Source organism: Zingiber officinale, chromosome 8B (assembly GCF_018446385.1).
Source record: "Zingiber officinale cultivar Zhangliang chromosome 8B, Zo_v1.1, whole genome shotgun sequence".
In the NCBI taxonomy this organism is placed as follows: Eukaryota; Viridiplantae; Streptophyta; class Magnoliopsida; order Zingiberales; family Zingiberaceae; genus Zingiber; species Zingiber officinale.
This window is the reverse complement of record NC_056001.1, coordinates 57,364,927-57,379,383: the sequence shown is the minus strand read 5'-3', so window position 1 is coordinate 57,379,383 and position 14,457 is coordinate 57,364,927. Positions and strand designations below refer to the sequence as shown.

The window sequence follows — 14,457 nt, the reverse complement described above, 5'->3', positions numbered from 1 at the left end:
ACTTAACAGGTTACTTAATTATATAAGGTGAAATGTCTAAGGGTCCTGGACAGACCCAATAGACATTTAAACATCACATTGACACTGATAATATGTTCATTTACACAACACTTACACAACATCTTAAAGAAATTTCAAGTTCAAAGTCACAGAGAGGTTTGAAACCTTATATCATCATTCAAAATGGAAGAAGATAGTTACAAGATAGCACAAACTACTCAAAAAGGGGAAAGACCCCTTTCTTTCAAAATATTTTTTGTATATATTTTTTAGTAAAAACTAATTTAATAATTTCTATATTTATTGGAAAAAATTAAAAAGATATAATTATAAATTTTAAAATATTATGTTTTTTTTTTAAAATTTTGTATCTCCTTCGCAAGTCTTTTCCTATTTATATCTCCCTAAATAATAATGTTCTGAAATCTACTTTTGTTTACCTTCAAACTCTTTACCCATATCGATAGCCATCGTCAAGCGCAATTGTCGTCACCTCACCCACTGATACTACACAGTAATGGATGCGCTTAAACCTTTCGATTTGGATAAATATTTTTTACTTGAATTAAAGGATTTTTTTTATACTAGACTCTTTAAAGTCTACGACCGACCTTGCCAATAGCGAACAAATTGTTATGGTATTAATCGAAAGTTTTGGTATACCGATAACATGATTCGATATATTTTGATATAGTAGTATAGAATATTAAATTTTCAATATTTTTTCATCTTCACTTTATATTCTATATTTCATTCTTCATTTTAGAATTTTTTTTTTCTATCAACAAATGTTTAACAGAAGAATCGAGTAGGGATGCAAAAAGTTGGGATGTTGATAATTAATTGCAAAACAAACAAAATCCAGGAACTAATAAATATTTAAAATTTTATGATTGATCAGTAAATATTACTTAAACAATTGACACACTAAAACTATTTTGTATTAAACTTCTATGAAAAATTCATCGACATACCAATTTAAAGACAAAAAGACATAATGATGGTAAAAGATAATGATGGTAAGAGAAGATAAGAGGCTGTAGTGTTTGGCAATGAACATAAAACATATGTGACTGTGGTGCGATAAACAATCAGACAGTGACAATGAGCACGACCAGCAGATTTGACCTAGAAGGTAGGTGTTTTACCATTAGTACTTAAGTAGATGAATTTAATGCACTAATTTTTCCCTAACGCTTCAAACTCCCAGCAACATGATTCCTCTTGCTTGTACTTCTTTTAATTCAAATATTATTTTTTATTCGTTTTTTTAATTCTAAATTTTTTTCCCTTAATTGTGCCATTAAGTTACTCTAACGCCTAGTGCCAAATTACTCATTTACTCCAATACGGCAACACTACATAAAAAAAACATAGCGCTAACTCCATACATTCTTGTAATTATACGAAACTTGAAGGGTAAATTTCCGGCCGAAGTGGTCCTCTCCTCCTTCCATATAGGCGCAGCTCATATGACCGTTGCCTTTCCCTCTTTTCATCTTCTGCAGCTCTCTCTCTGTGATGAAGCTTCTCGCGTGAGTGACGCAGAAGTGATTCCAATTCCATGCGCAACGGGCTTTGATTCTTCTCGTGTGTTGAGAAGGTGAAGGTAAAATAGAGAGACGAACAATTTGCTAAGTTGAATGCATACCTATTCGCAGAAGTGGGATCTCCCTATCAATATCTTTGCTGCTTTTGTCATATTTCTGCTTGTTGTTTACGCCTGCAGAGTTCGGAGTTCTACTACATTGTCCTTTTTCTTCACCTAGTGATGGTGGAATCCCTCCTCCCAAGCCAGGTTTATCGTTGTTTTGATCGATTTTCTTTCTTAGGTTTGTTCATTTATGTTATTCCAGTCAAGTGATCTACATGGATGTTTTCTTTAGCCTGTTGATGTGTTAAATACATTTGTGTGTGTGTGTGTTTTTGGGGACTTGTCTTCTCTTCACAATTCACATCATCTGATCATTTTTTTTTTCTGCCCTAAAACCATCAGATCACCATCATCATCATCATAATATTTTCTTTTTCGTAATCATTCCAGGGAAGCATCACAAATATCTATGAATCAACCAATATGAGAAAATGATGGGGGATCCATTTAACACTGCATCCATCACAAATAAATCAATCTCAGGGAAGCATTTTCCATGTTTCGAGATATTTGAGATCGGGGGCAAATCCTTCGGTTTCCGTTGAAGAGTTTCCTCAACCATCAGAGACAGTGAGAATCGACACTTATTACCCTACGGAACCTTATGGAAATGATGCATTTTTTTTTTCATCGAAAAACAAAAGACAGTTTTTTTTTTGATAAAAAATTAATACCAAAGTAATTCTTAATTAAAAAAAATTCCAGTCAATTTGTTGCCCTCGTCCTTCTTATTCCTTCATCCCTTTTTCCCCCCTTTCGGCGTTTTGGGCACCGCTCGCTCTCGCGAGGACAAATCCGGCGATTGATCGGAGAACGATCGAGCTTTTACGGCACCTTCCTCGTGTCATTGTCTCTCTTCTGCCACTCTTCTTGGTGATGAATCCCTTCTCTATTTTCGGTTCCTTGGCTTGTCGCAAAAGAATTTGTTCTTCATTAGATGATAAAATGAGATTCTTTGCCTTTTTATATAGTCCTAATATCGGAATCTGGACTTGGTTTGTTGAATGTTTGGGTGAGCTTCCGATCTGGATCGAGCTCCCGAGTGATGCTTGTGTTTTAGGGTTTTAGCCTGCGATTCCGAGGAATGATCCTTGGGATAGTATGCTTGAGCGATCTGGCGCTGTGAGTCATTATTCTATGGAGTGGCCGATTCGTTTCTTCATTAGGTGCTTTATTTTTCTTGTAGTTGTTGTTGTGAAATTTAATCCAGACACTGAGGATTTGACGTGGTTTGACCTAATTAAGACATCCACTTGAAGAGGATTTTTTTTTTTTTTTTATCAAACGGGGAAAAGTATATAAAATCCTTCTTACCACCTCTTGCTTTGTCTTTTATTCGAATCAATCAATTACAAATACAATATCAAGCCCAATTTCTTTCTCAATCTCTACGTAAATTGTCTGTGGAATCCTAGTTGAGACCACTTTTAAATAAAGCCATTCATCAATTAATCTGTGCTTAACAACCCAAATACAAAGGACTATTCTGTTATCCAAGCACAGAAAATATTGTGCTTGTCTAAATATTGATGATGCTGCCCTCACACAAGTGCTTACAGCCACTACACAAAATATTGTTGGTAGGTTGAGGCAGGATATCCACATTAGTCTCATATGAACATATATGGTGGTTATTGGTGTTCAGATAACTAGGTGATATCATCATCCTAAATGGCTAGTAATTTTGAAATGAATAGAGAGTCCCTCCTCATTTATGGGCCACTTGGGTTGTACCAAAGCTGCATTGTACCTCTACTACTATGGAGTGACAACCCAGGCGCAATCATGTGCATGCTAATTTGCGGTGCTTTATCTTACCTGAGTGCTTCATCAAGAACACTAATTCAAACGTGTAATCATATGACCATCCTCTTTGGCTTTCTTTATTCTTCATTTTGTTTCTACTTCCTTTGCAGTGTTCTTTATTTTCTGCTGATATGATGTTTTTTCTATGTCATTTATGTTTTAGTTCTTTTAGATTAAATACCTTCTCTGTTATGCTTTCAAATGAAAATATCAGAAGGTTGCACTCATATTTTTGGTTAAAATGAAAAAAATGAAGCTTCTCCTAATTTGACTAGTTAAAAAGTTAAATGTAGTTAAACTTCATGAGCATAAAGCTAGAGAAATACAAACATCTTTTACTACTATTACTAGGGTAGGGCAAGAAGCACTTGGAAAAGGTTACTACTGTATTCAGTATAAAGCCATATTAAAGTTCATGTAAACATGGATTCTAATTGTATTTCTTAGGCTAGTTTGTGACTTTCAGGAGGTGATGCAAGATATGTTTCACCATTTTGGAAGCAGTGGTATTACCTTAGACGTAGGAGACATGACAAGCTCAATGACATGAAACTGTTCACATTGTCAACTGCAAATAGTTTGAACTTGAATTGCCTGTTTTTTTTGTTGTTGTTTGTTGTTGTACTGCAATATGTCAAGGAAAACCTTGTATATGGTATTATTCATTTAGAGAAGTTGCTTTAACTCATTTTAAATGAAGCATTTTCATTATTCATTATTCTTTGTTCTGAAGTTTTGAATACTGCTAACCTAATGTTATAGTTTTGTTTGTCAATATCATGTTGTCTCTTTCAATATGTTGACATGTGAGTTTTTGGTTTTCCTCTCTTGGAAATGTACCCTTCATATTTTGTATGTATCACCTTGAATTGAAACTGATACAGGTAATGATGATTCAGTGTTGTCTTGGTTGCTATAGATATATGACTTGCAGAAATTTTATATTATTTGACATGTTGGTCCATCATCATTATTTTCCTTTCCTTTTCCTAATCACAATTAAAAAGATGACCTTTAGTGTGATATTTATGTTTTACTGCTCTAGCTAGAAAGACATGAGATTATAATTTATAGGATGTCCGTACTTGTATGTTCTGATAATTCCTTGTTCATAATTGAAATCACAAGGCTAACATGCACTGAATCATCATTTATAGGATGTTTGCGTCCACAAACAAGTTGATGTCTGCATATTAGCTTAATGTAAAGTATAAATAATAGATTATTTTATTTTAAATTTTTTTTCCTGTATAAAAAACATTCTATATAATTTCAATGTTATCAAAATATTCCTTAAACTTATGAACTCTATAATTTCGTCGTCCAAAATCTTAATATTATTAACGGCTAGCCTAAAATCTTGCAGGTATTACTGGGATAAAGTTAGTAGAATTAATTAGTTTTAAAGTAGTTTTTATTACTTTTATGTGGAAAATGACAGATAATAATTTGGAGAGTGTATAATTTATTAGCGATATTTCACTATAAACTAAAAAAATGGAGGGAAGATAAATAATGTAGGATCTTATAGTGAAAATAATTTATTTATTTATTAAAGAAAAAATGAAAGTTAAGTATATGCACTTAAATTACAATAATAATAAAAAAATACAAATATATTTTAAAAAAGAGTATATCAAATGCACGAACACATTTATAATGCATATTTATGGATGGATATATATAGACATCATGAGAAATTAACAGATAGGAGTTGTACGACGAACACATATGTGATGCTTTTTAAACCCATTCATACTTGTAAATTGTGATAACATATAACAACACTTGGCAATTTTCTAAATCCCAAAATCTTCATTGGCAATAAAACTTGATTTCATGTATTGCAATTTATATTGATCTTCTGCTTTAGATATTGTAGAGCTCTTAATGTTCATAATATGTGAGAATACATTACATTTTGGTTTTGTTCTTTGTTTCTTTATTTTTTGTAGTTTTTGGTGATGAAGTTTGGTTTGTTTGGATGTTTACCTGGGAACTACTAGTTTGGTTTGTCACTAACTTGAGAATATTTATGGTTGTGATAAAAAAATCAAGGTTATTATGGAATTTCCAGAACAACCAGGGCTTTCCATAAAACGACCAGTAATTACACCTAAGGCTGTGCTTCATCAGAAATTTGGTAGTTCTGCAAATTATAGGATTGAGGAAGTAAAGGAAGATGTTGAGAATGGCTGCCCTGGATTGACCATTCCACAGCAGGCAAAGATTTTATATCGGTGTCATCTGGATCTACCAGGTCTCTCTGTTACTTCTGAACCATTCAGTAGAAAGAAAGATGCTGAGCAGTCTGCTGCAAGAATTGCTGTTGAAAAAGTATGGCAATTCTCTATGCTCATTTAGATAACTTGCATCATCATTTTATGTTGATAATTTCATTCAATAAAACTACACAGCTATTTGTTAGATTGATGCTTGGAGGAGTCGTAAACAGAGTGACGAGAGAATTAAGCTTATGTGGCTTAGCTCTAAAAACCCATGAATACTTAGAATGTTTTGATTTATTATTTTCCTTGATCATGTGACAGGAGAATACTGGTCGTGAGTTCTTTCTCATGGTTGTATTCTGAGGACGTGACCACTATTTGACAATGAAGTTTTGAGGATCAACTTCGAATAACAATGACTTAAGGGGATGAGAAGAAAAAAACCTATGGTTGCGCAAGGGCTTTTATTAAATCTAACTTCTTTCATTATCTATCTTATTATGAAAAACATGAAAGTTATAGTCCATCATATCAATTTAAAGGATCTTCCATATCATTCCAAGATTGTCTTTAATCACGTTTCTTGTGTTATATTTATTCACATATTTTTTTTCTTGTGCTTAATAATAACATGGATTTATTATGTTAAACCTAAATAGTTTTATTGGGGCACAGTGACATGGCACCTAAGTATTATTATTTTTGATTTGTTTAATTGAAAGATTTGAAGATGCTACTATGTTTAGATAGATTCCACCTTTTCCATATGTTTTTCTTCTCTGCATAGATGCCTTCTTAACTTGAACTACTTCAACAGCTGAGTGCTGCCCTATTTTTATGCCTACCCAACTTGGAACCGATTACATTCCATTTCTGTATGCCCTCTGTTGACAAGATTATGTATACATTTGAAAGTCTAAATTCTCAAATGTTGTTCTTTTGTGTTGGTATTGTGACATCTATAATGAGCAGGACACTTATATGTCATAACCATTTATATAATAATACCCAACGTTTTCTTTCATGCTATATTCTTTCCATTTTGTATGTTCAGTCTTGCTGTTGTTTCCTCCTTTCCTCCAGATATTTTTCTTTTTCCAGACTTACAGCAATAAAAAGACATCTTTCAGTGTGAGAATAAGCATGTTTTATACAGAGTGTATGCCAAGTTAGTAATAGGCCTCAATACACTGAGATGAATTTATAGTTTCTTCATAAAAAAATTGAGTTACCCAATAAACAACTAATGAGAGTCATTTTGGTGATTGAGAATGTTTCATTTAGTGTAGAAATGCCATTCATTGATTACCATAAATAGTGAACTTAAATACCCAATCAAAAACTAATGAGAGTCATTTTGGTGATCTAGAATGTTTCATTTAGCGTAGAAATGTCATTCATTGATTACCATAAATAGTGAACTTAAATCTGTGAATGTTTCATATACTGATTTGGTTGTTTCATTTTATCGCATTTATTCTCCTACATAGGCAGCCTTGGGGGTGAAAACTATGTAAAACCTCATCTTATTCCTGTTCTCTTATGCATGTACCATGCAAATTTATGTGTTATTCTTGATAATTAAATGCGTCCTAAGATTGTGATAGCACTGCTCTATATAATAGTAATAATATATGGTAAAACATTTTACCATAATATGCCTTATGCTGCGTTTCCTTATTTCTGTGAATTCTATTTATTGATGGTTGGAAAAAGGTATTCTTGCATATGTTTTGTGTTATAATTTGTTCTGAAGAGGTTTGTCAGATGATACACAAGCTTCTTTATCTAGCTATTTGATGTTTTTGTGTTTAACTATTGGTTCTTAGCAGCTGCATATTCAGCCTTCAACAAGTGATTCCACTCCAGAGGAAGCATCAAAAGAATTAGTTGAACGTATCTCTGGCTTTTTCACTGATGGGGTAAGCTGTGGACCACATTTTTTTATGTTTGCATTTTTGACAGAACAACCTTGCAATTTCGTAGAACATAATTTATCTAAAAATTGTTCTGGGTTGCAAGAAGTATGCTGATTATGTATGTTAGTATCATACTAAGTATGCTGATTATATATGTTAGTATCATGCTAATTTTGACTCTGTATGAAGCTTATATAGTGGCACATGCACTATCACTTATGTGAAAAATAGCAAACCAATCACATTTCTGAATGATATAGCATAATCCCCGTTCTTCTTTACTTAAAATCACTTTGATTTTTCTCTTTACTGCCTTCTAGAATCCTAATCAAACAATATTTCCATGACCACTATAGGATTAGCACAATTTGTTTTGCCTGGTCATCTTGTGGCAAAAGGTGACTCACTCATTTTGCCCCATCATCCTGATTGTAGTCTTAGTCAGATTGGAGAGTAAGAAATTAATATTGCTGTCATGCCATTATTAGTTCCCTAGTTTAGTCCATCATTTCTCTTGTAGGTTCGATTTCATTTGTTATATTTAAATTTTCTCCTGAATAATGCCTTTTTTTTGGTAATTGCTAAAAAGAAAGTCCCATCATATGTTCCATTTTTCTTGCTATGTAAATTACTGTAATTTTATATCAAATTTGGATAATTTGTTGAATAGGTCAATTATGTAACTTGTAAACAATGTATGAAATGCTTGGTATCATCTTCCCTGAACCGTTCTGTTTTTTCTTGATATATACTCATTTATTAGGTGTTGACTAAATTTCTTTTTTTTTTCTATGATTTTCTTTCTGTGAACTGTTAATCCCTTTGAATGTACGTTAAAAAAAAATCATTAACATTATCATTCTCTTCATGGATCTGGAGTCTATAGCTACTAACACATTTTACAACTTATGACAGTTCCTTTCATCATCTCATCCATTAATTGGGCATTTTGGTGTCGCACTTAAAGCAAATAGAGAACATTTTGGTATGATTCCCATATCTGCCATTGCCTCATGTGATGTGAAGGTTAATAACCTTTGCAAAATCATTATCTGTAAAGCAGAATCAGATCCTCTTTTGGTTTCATCACTTATTTTCAATGCTGCCAGAAAATCATCTGAATTGTGTACTGCTGATGATGGACTATGGATTTGGAAGAAAGTTCCATATTCTCCTGAGACTATAGCATCTGTAAATAGTTGTGATTCAGATTCTCTTGGGTTTACAAAAATACAATCACTACATATTCCCTGCTCCATCGAGGAAAATGTTGAACCACTTACTCTTGATGTCTCTGATGATAATTACTACCTTGATTTAATTGCTCAGAAGTTGAATGTTAGGGATTCTTCTCAAATTCTTGTCTCAAGGTTTGAAACATACTGCAAATTGTTTTTTCTAGTTTCGATACCTTTTTTCAAGAGTTGGCATATTAATGATAGATAATCTTGCTTACGTAGATTTTTACTATTTCAGGACAGTTGGCAAGGCTTCTTCTGAGCTGAAGTTATACTTCCCTTTGCCACACGTTCCTTACTGTGAGGCCTCATCATATCTATATAGACGCACAAGAGGAAATGTTGAGTTGATGCTAAATCAAAGGGCTTCATATCTCTCAGGGCAATATATTTATGGAAATGCCATCTTAGCTAATATTGGATACTCATGGAAGACCACCAGTCTATACCATGAAAATGTCTCTATCTGTTCTTATTATAGGTTTGTCTTGCTTACCAGATGCTTCTTTTTCATTCTTGTTTTGTTACATGTTTCATTCTTTTTCTCCTGTCTAAATTTTCTTTAGTTTTTTAGTAGCTAAATTTGCATCATATGGTGTTAGAGAATCTATATCTTGACTACACTTTTTCAAAATCAGCAATTTACATGAATATGGCTGAACTTATCTATATGGGTAAATGTTATGGGTTTAAACCAAAATCATCAGACTTCAGCCATCATTTCGACATGTTATATAATACTGGCATCATTTGGGTAGATGAGATTCCAATTTTTGTTGACCATTTGTTTATCTGCACATGTTCTGATATCTCTTTTGTGACCTTTACTCCATTCTGCTATTTAAACTATGCTTGTGATCTGCTATCGACACCAAGTTTCATTTTTCTTTAATAACTACTAGCTTGTTTTGTTGTCATATGACTTTCTGGGGGATGTAAAATTGGCTTTTATTTATATTCAGTCTCTCCAACAAAGTATCATTATTCTTTAGAATATATTGTACTGATTTTGGTTTTTCAGAATGCTTCTTGCTAAGGTCCCTGACGGGTATTACAAGTTATCCAGAGAGGCAATTCTTGTATCTGAGTTACCCACTGAATACACCGGGCGTTCAAATTGGAGGGGTCCTACCCCAAAAGATCTTCTCAGTGCATTTTGTCATCAACATAGGTTACTGGAGCCTGTTTTCTCTGTTACAAGTAATGACACAGAATCTTCTGTATCACATACTCTAGTGACATCTAGTCCACTGAGCTCAACTGAAGTAATTGATAAAATAGGAGGAGATCGACTTGATGTTGGCCACAGGAACCTGGATAATTCTGATATTTTCAGATGCAAAGTAAAGATCCTGTCGAGAAAAATGCAATTAATACTTGAGGGTTCTTTTGCTGATACTAACAGGAAAGAATCTGATGTCATTCACTCTTCTGCACTAAGAGTTCTTCTTTGGTTTGATAAGTATTTTAAACAATTAGATATTCCTGTTGAGACATTATCCTCTTTTGGATCTGCTCATGGTATTACTGTGAGTGTGGAAAATGTCCGCAAGGAATTTTCTTTGTATCTATCTACCTTAGGACTGAAGCAGAATTACTGCCTTGAAAATAGTTCACTGGAGTCATTCTGCAAGAATCATCCTGACAGCAAACTGGAGAATGGAATGGTTATGTTAAGTATTGATGGTCCAGAGTCTGGTATATTCCCATCACATGGATCTTTGATTTGTATTGGTTGTGCCGTTGCACTGGTGAAGATAGGAGATCCTGAAAAATATTATTTAGAAAGTAAAGATGAGTTTGAGTTTGAGGTAGGGACCGGTGCTGTAATTTACCAGATTGAAGCATGTGTTACTCAGTTGTCTGTCAACCAAACTGCACAATTTGTTACAGACATTCCTTCTAGAGATGTTATATTGGTTGCAGCAGGCGAGACTGCTAAACATCTATTAGAAATGCCTCTTCGTGAGTTCTAAGCCTTTTTCTGTAGTTGTAGTTCTTTTGTCAACAATCATCATCATCACCATAATCATCAAGCCATCAGGCCAACTATTTTAGATTGGTAACATATATTCTCTCACTGGAGTTTCACCTAATATTGAATATTAGTATTTTGTTTTATCTTTTCCAGTAACTTAACACATTCATCTTAGCTTTCTAATCTCTTCTATATTAAATTCTTGGATATGTTATTTCCTAACAATTCAAATCTCTTATCAATTAGGTATGGCAGGTCTTACACTATCCAATAGATACGGTAATCACATAAAACTCTAAAAGGATCATTTATTTTTTTAATCCTATTAATTACATCTTCAACAATTTTCTTTCATGTTGAATAATGGATCCCAGATAACTTCTAGTAGCTGTAACAACATTATTGCACATATTTTTCACATCAATATAATTAGATGTTCCGATCTTTTCCAAAATGCATTAAAATAGTTGTCTTGAAATTCTATTATCATCTTTTTCTGATCAATAAAAATCAATGGAAATCCTTTTTATCTATAAATATACATTTTTTAGTTGTCTTATTAAATAAATAATTTCTATGGTTATTCTTCCAGATATGAAACTAAATTGATCTAGAAGTGTTACTCTCACCTTCTATTGTTCTCTTGATAATTCTTTTCAAAATTTCAAAGCATGCCTCATCAACTTGATACTTCAATAATTAGAATAATATTGTACGTCATCTTTCTTCTTATAAATAGGCACCAAGTCTTTTCTCCATTCTTCAGGCATCTTATTATTATTATTTTTTATTGACCGACTTAGTTACCTGAATTACACCTTGATCACTTAAAATTTTCCAAACTTCAATAGGAATATCAAGTAAATCTGCACTTTTTCACGTGCTGTGATTTTCTTTTAAAAAAAAATTTAAGATCACATGATCTATCATTAGGAACAAAGCTATATTTCTCAAATCTACCATAGTTTTTAATTTTCAAAATTAAATTATCCATTGAATCATTAAACAGTGTATCAAACTTTGATTTCATCTTATTTAATTGCATTTTTGTCAAATTGTTTTTTTTAATCTTTTATGCATTTAACATTGCCTAAGTCTCTATATCTCCTATCTGTAGCCTTCGCAATCCAATAAATAGTTTCCTCCACGTTCTTAATTCCTAGATTCCAATCAAACTTATGATACAGTTTCCTCACTTTGCTAAGTTTATAATTGTTGTCTCAATTTTAGCTATTTTGTCCCTATTCATACTATCTTCATTTTTATAATTTTTTCAATATTTAAAATATAATTTCCCTTCTTATTTTTACCTCTACCTTTTCACTCCAAGAATGGATGTAATTACATTATTAATCTTACTTGTAGTCATAACATGACATCTATATTGTCAAACTTCTTTAGTGACGACCAAAATTTGTTATACTTATTATCATAGACAACTGCTTGTTGGAGTACACGCTGAAGGTTTTACAGGTAGCTGAACCATTGGAAGACAGAATGGAACAAGCGCTTTTCAATCCTTCTCTTTCGAAGCAGCGGGTTATGTTTGCAGTTAAGCACATTAACGAGTCGAGTGCTGCCACTTTGGTACTACTTTACTTTGTTCCCTTTTCTTGTCAAGGTTTTCAAATTGTAATGCTTGTGCAAGTTAACATCCTTTTGTTTTCCATAATAAAAGATTTGACAGTATTTCCTTATGAAGGTGGATTTTGGATGCGGATCTGGTAGCCTTCTTGATTCTTTGTTGGATCATGCAACGTCTTTAGAGAAGATTGTTGGCGTGGATATCTCTCGAAAGGGCCTAACACGCGCTGCAAAGGTATCACGTTATGTCTGTTGTTGCTGTCTATACAAGCTGAATTTATGGACACAAACTGTGAAAGTCTTTTCAGATTCTAGTAGTGTATACGAATGTCATGCTCAAGTTTGAACTTTAAGAATGTTTTTCATCTTTCTCTGTCGATTGTATTTCCAGTCACTTAAACTTTCTGGTTTTTCCAATTTCCAGATTATTCACCAAAAGCTAAGTCAAATTTCAGGCATGTCAAGCATCAAACATGCTGTTCTTTATTATGGATCAATCACAGTTCCCGACTCCCATGTTTTTGGATTTGATATTGGCACTTGCTTAGAGGTACTAAATATTTAGATTCCTCCATTTTAAATTTTTCATGAGACAAAAATTATGTAAGACACATCTTGTTGAGTTTAGATTCGGTGAGCTGACATAGAGGTTTTCTCTTCACTGTTCTTGTCATTATGAGATGGGACCAACATAATATGCAGTAATTAGGACTCACTGTATCTGTATTCGGATGGAATTTCTAGATCATGTTGTTCATTTTTGAAGTATATTCATACAGCCGACCCCACCTAGTGGGAAAAGGCTTGGTTGTTGTTGTTGTATTAGAAGAACGATCCCAAGGATGATGAAAATGTTGAGCAAATGGAAAATAGTCCGAACAAGTAAAATTATAGCTGACAATAGAATGCTTATATTAATGATTAACCACTACTATTTAGCTGGTGTCTTGACTATTAGCTGCATAATCTCTTATCCATCGAATTATTTGAATGCAGGTAATTGAGCATATGGATGAAGATCAAGCATCTCTGTTTGGCAATATCGCATTAGGCACTTTCTGTCCTAGAATACTGATCGTTTCGACACCCAACTACGAATACAATCCCATTCTGCAGAGGTCAGCTGCACCAACTACGGAAGAGAAAACAACACCATGCAAGTTCCGCAACCACGACCACAGGTTCGAGTGGACGAGGGAGCAGTTCGAGCACTGGGCCATTGACCTTTCGGCCAGGCATAACTACCGTGTTGAATTCAGTGGGGTGGGTGGATCAGCCGACGTGGAGCCTGGTTTTGCTTCCCAAATTGCTGTTTTCAGAAGAAACTCAAACTTGTGTCTTCCAGCAGAAGAGAAGCCAAAGATGGAGGAGGATTTACCCCGACCTTACGAACTCATATGGGAATGGTCCAACTCTTAGATATCCAAATCCTCATTCGAAGGCTTTGCTGAGTGCATACGATTTTAGTCGAGGCTTGCTATAGCACTTAAGTCGGGAAGTCACAAACCACTCCGGTAGAGGTAGATTGTTAATAGACTCCCGATATGAGCATGGAATGGAGTTTTTTTTTTGTAATCTCCATGGCCTTGTGGTTTAATGATCATCTACCTCAGTGGGCAATGAGGTATCTCTGCTGTCAAATTGTTAACCACTTTACCATTTTTGTCTCTCGTTTAGTACCTAGAAGAATATGTCGATATACATCCAACAGTTACCAAAATTTATCAAGGTGATTAATGTGTATGATTTTACTTCATGGATACACTCGTTCTTAATTTTCCTTCATCCGTTAACATAATCAATTTATCATTGAGCTAGCTACATTCGCATCACTTGTACAAATATAATGGCAGCTGAAGGTTGTCGTTTAAAATATCATCGCTTGTTTGACTCTAAGTTAATAAAGTGAAATCTGCTGATCGTAGAGATGAAATTGAATGCTATCGAATTATAATACCTCAACTTATATATCATTCATCGAAATGTTTTCTTCTTTTTTGCAGCTACGAACATAAATCATAAATTAGCGGTATTAGAGAAAAGAAGATTA

General features: G+C 33.6%; 1 protein-coding gene across 1 annotated transcript; it reads left to right on the top strand.

Annotated features, from left to right (window-relative positions):
- The first annotated feature begins 2,366 nt into the window (after nucleotides 1-2,366).
- LOC122017089 (small RNA 2'-O-methyltransferase-like) lies at nucleotides 2,367-14,167 on the top strand. Its single transcript, XM_042574586.1, has 10 exons — nucleotides 2,367-2,527; nucleotides 5,519-5,797; nucleotides 7,521-7,610; nucleotides 8,523-8,977; nucleotides 9,084-9,326; nucleotides 9,867-10,810; nucleotides 12,259-12,410; nucleotides 12,526-12,642; nucleotides 12,832-12,957; nucleotides 13,404-14,167. The coding sequence occupies exons 2-10, from the start codon at nucleotides 5,525-5,527 to the stop codon at nucleotides 13,824-13,826; spliced, it is 2,823 nt and encodes a 940-aa protein (XP_042430520.1). The 5' UTR covers nucleotides 2,367-2,527; nucleotides 5,519-5,524; the 3' UTR covers nucleotides 13,827-14,167.
- Nucleotides 14,168-14,457: the final 290 nt, after the last annotated feature.

Bases quoted from the DNA above. Each gene is read 5' to 3' on its own strand.
- LOC122017089 (XM_042574586.1), top strand. From the start codon at position 5,525: ATGGAATTTCCAGAACAACCAGGGCTTTCCATAAAACGACCAGTAATT. The intron at 10,811-12,258 runs GTGAGTTCTAAG...TTATTATCATAG, and splicing joins TCTATTAGAAATGCCTCTTC to ACAACTGCTTGTTGGAGTAC. The intron at 12,643-12,831 runs GTATCACGTTAT...TCCAATTTCCAG, and splicing joins GCCTAACACGCGCTGCAAAG to ATTATTCACCAAAAGCTAAG.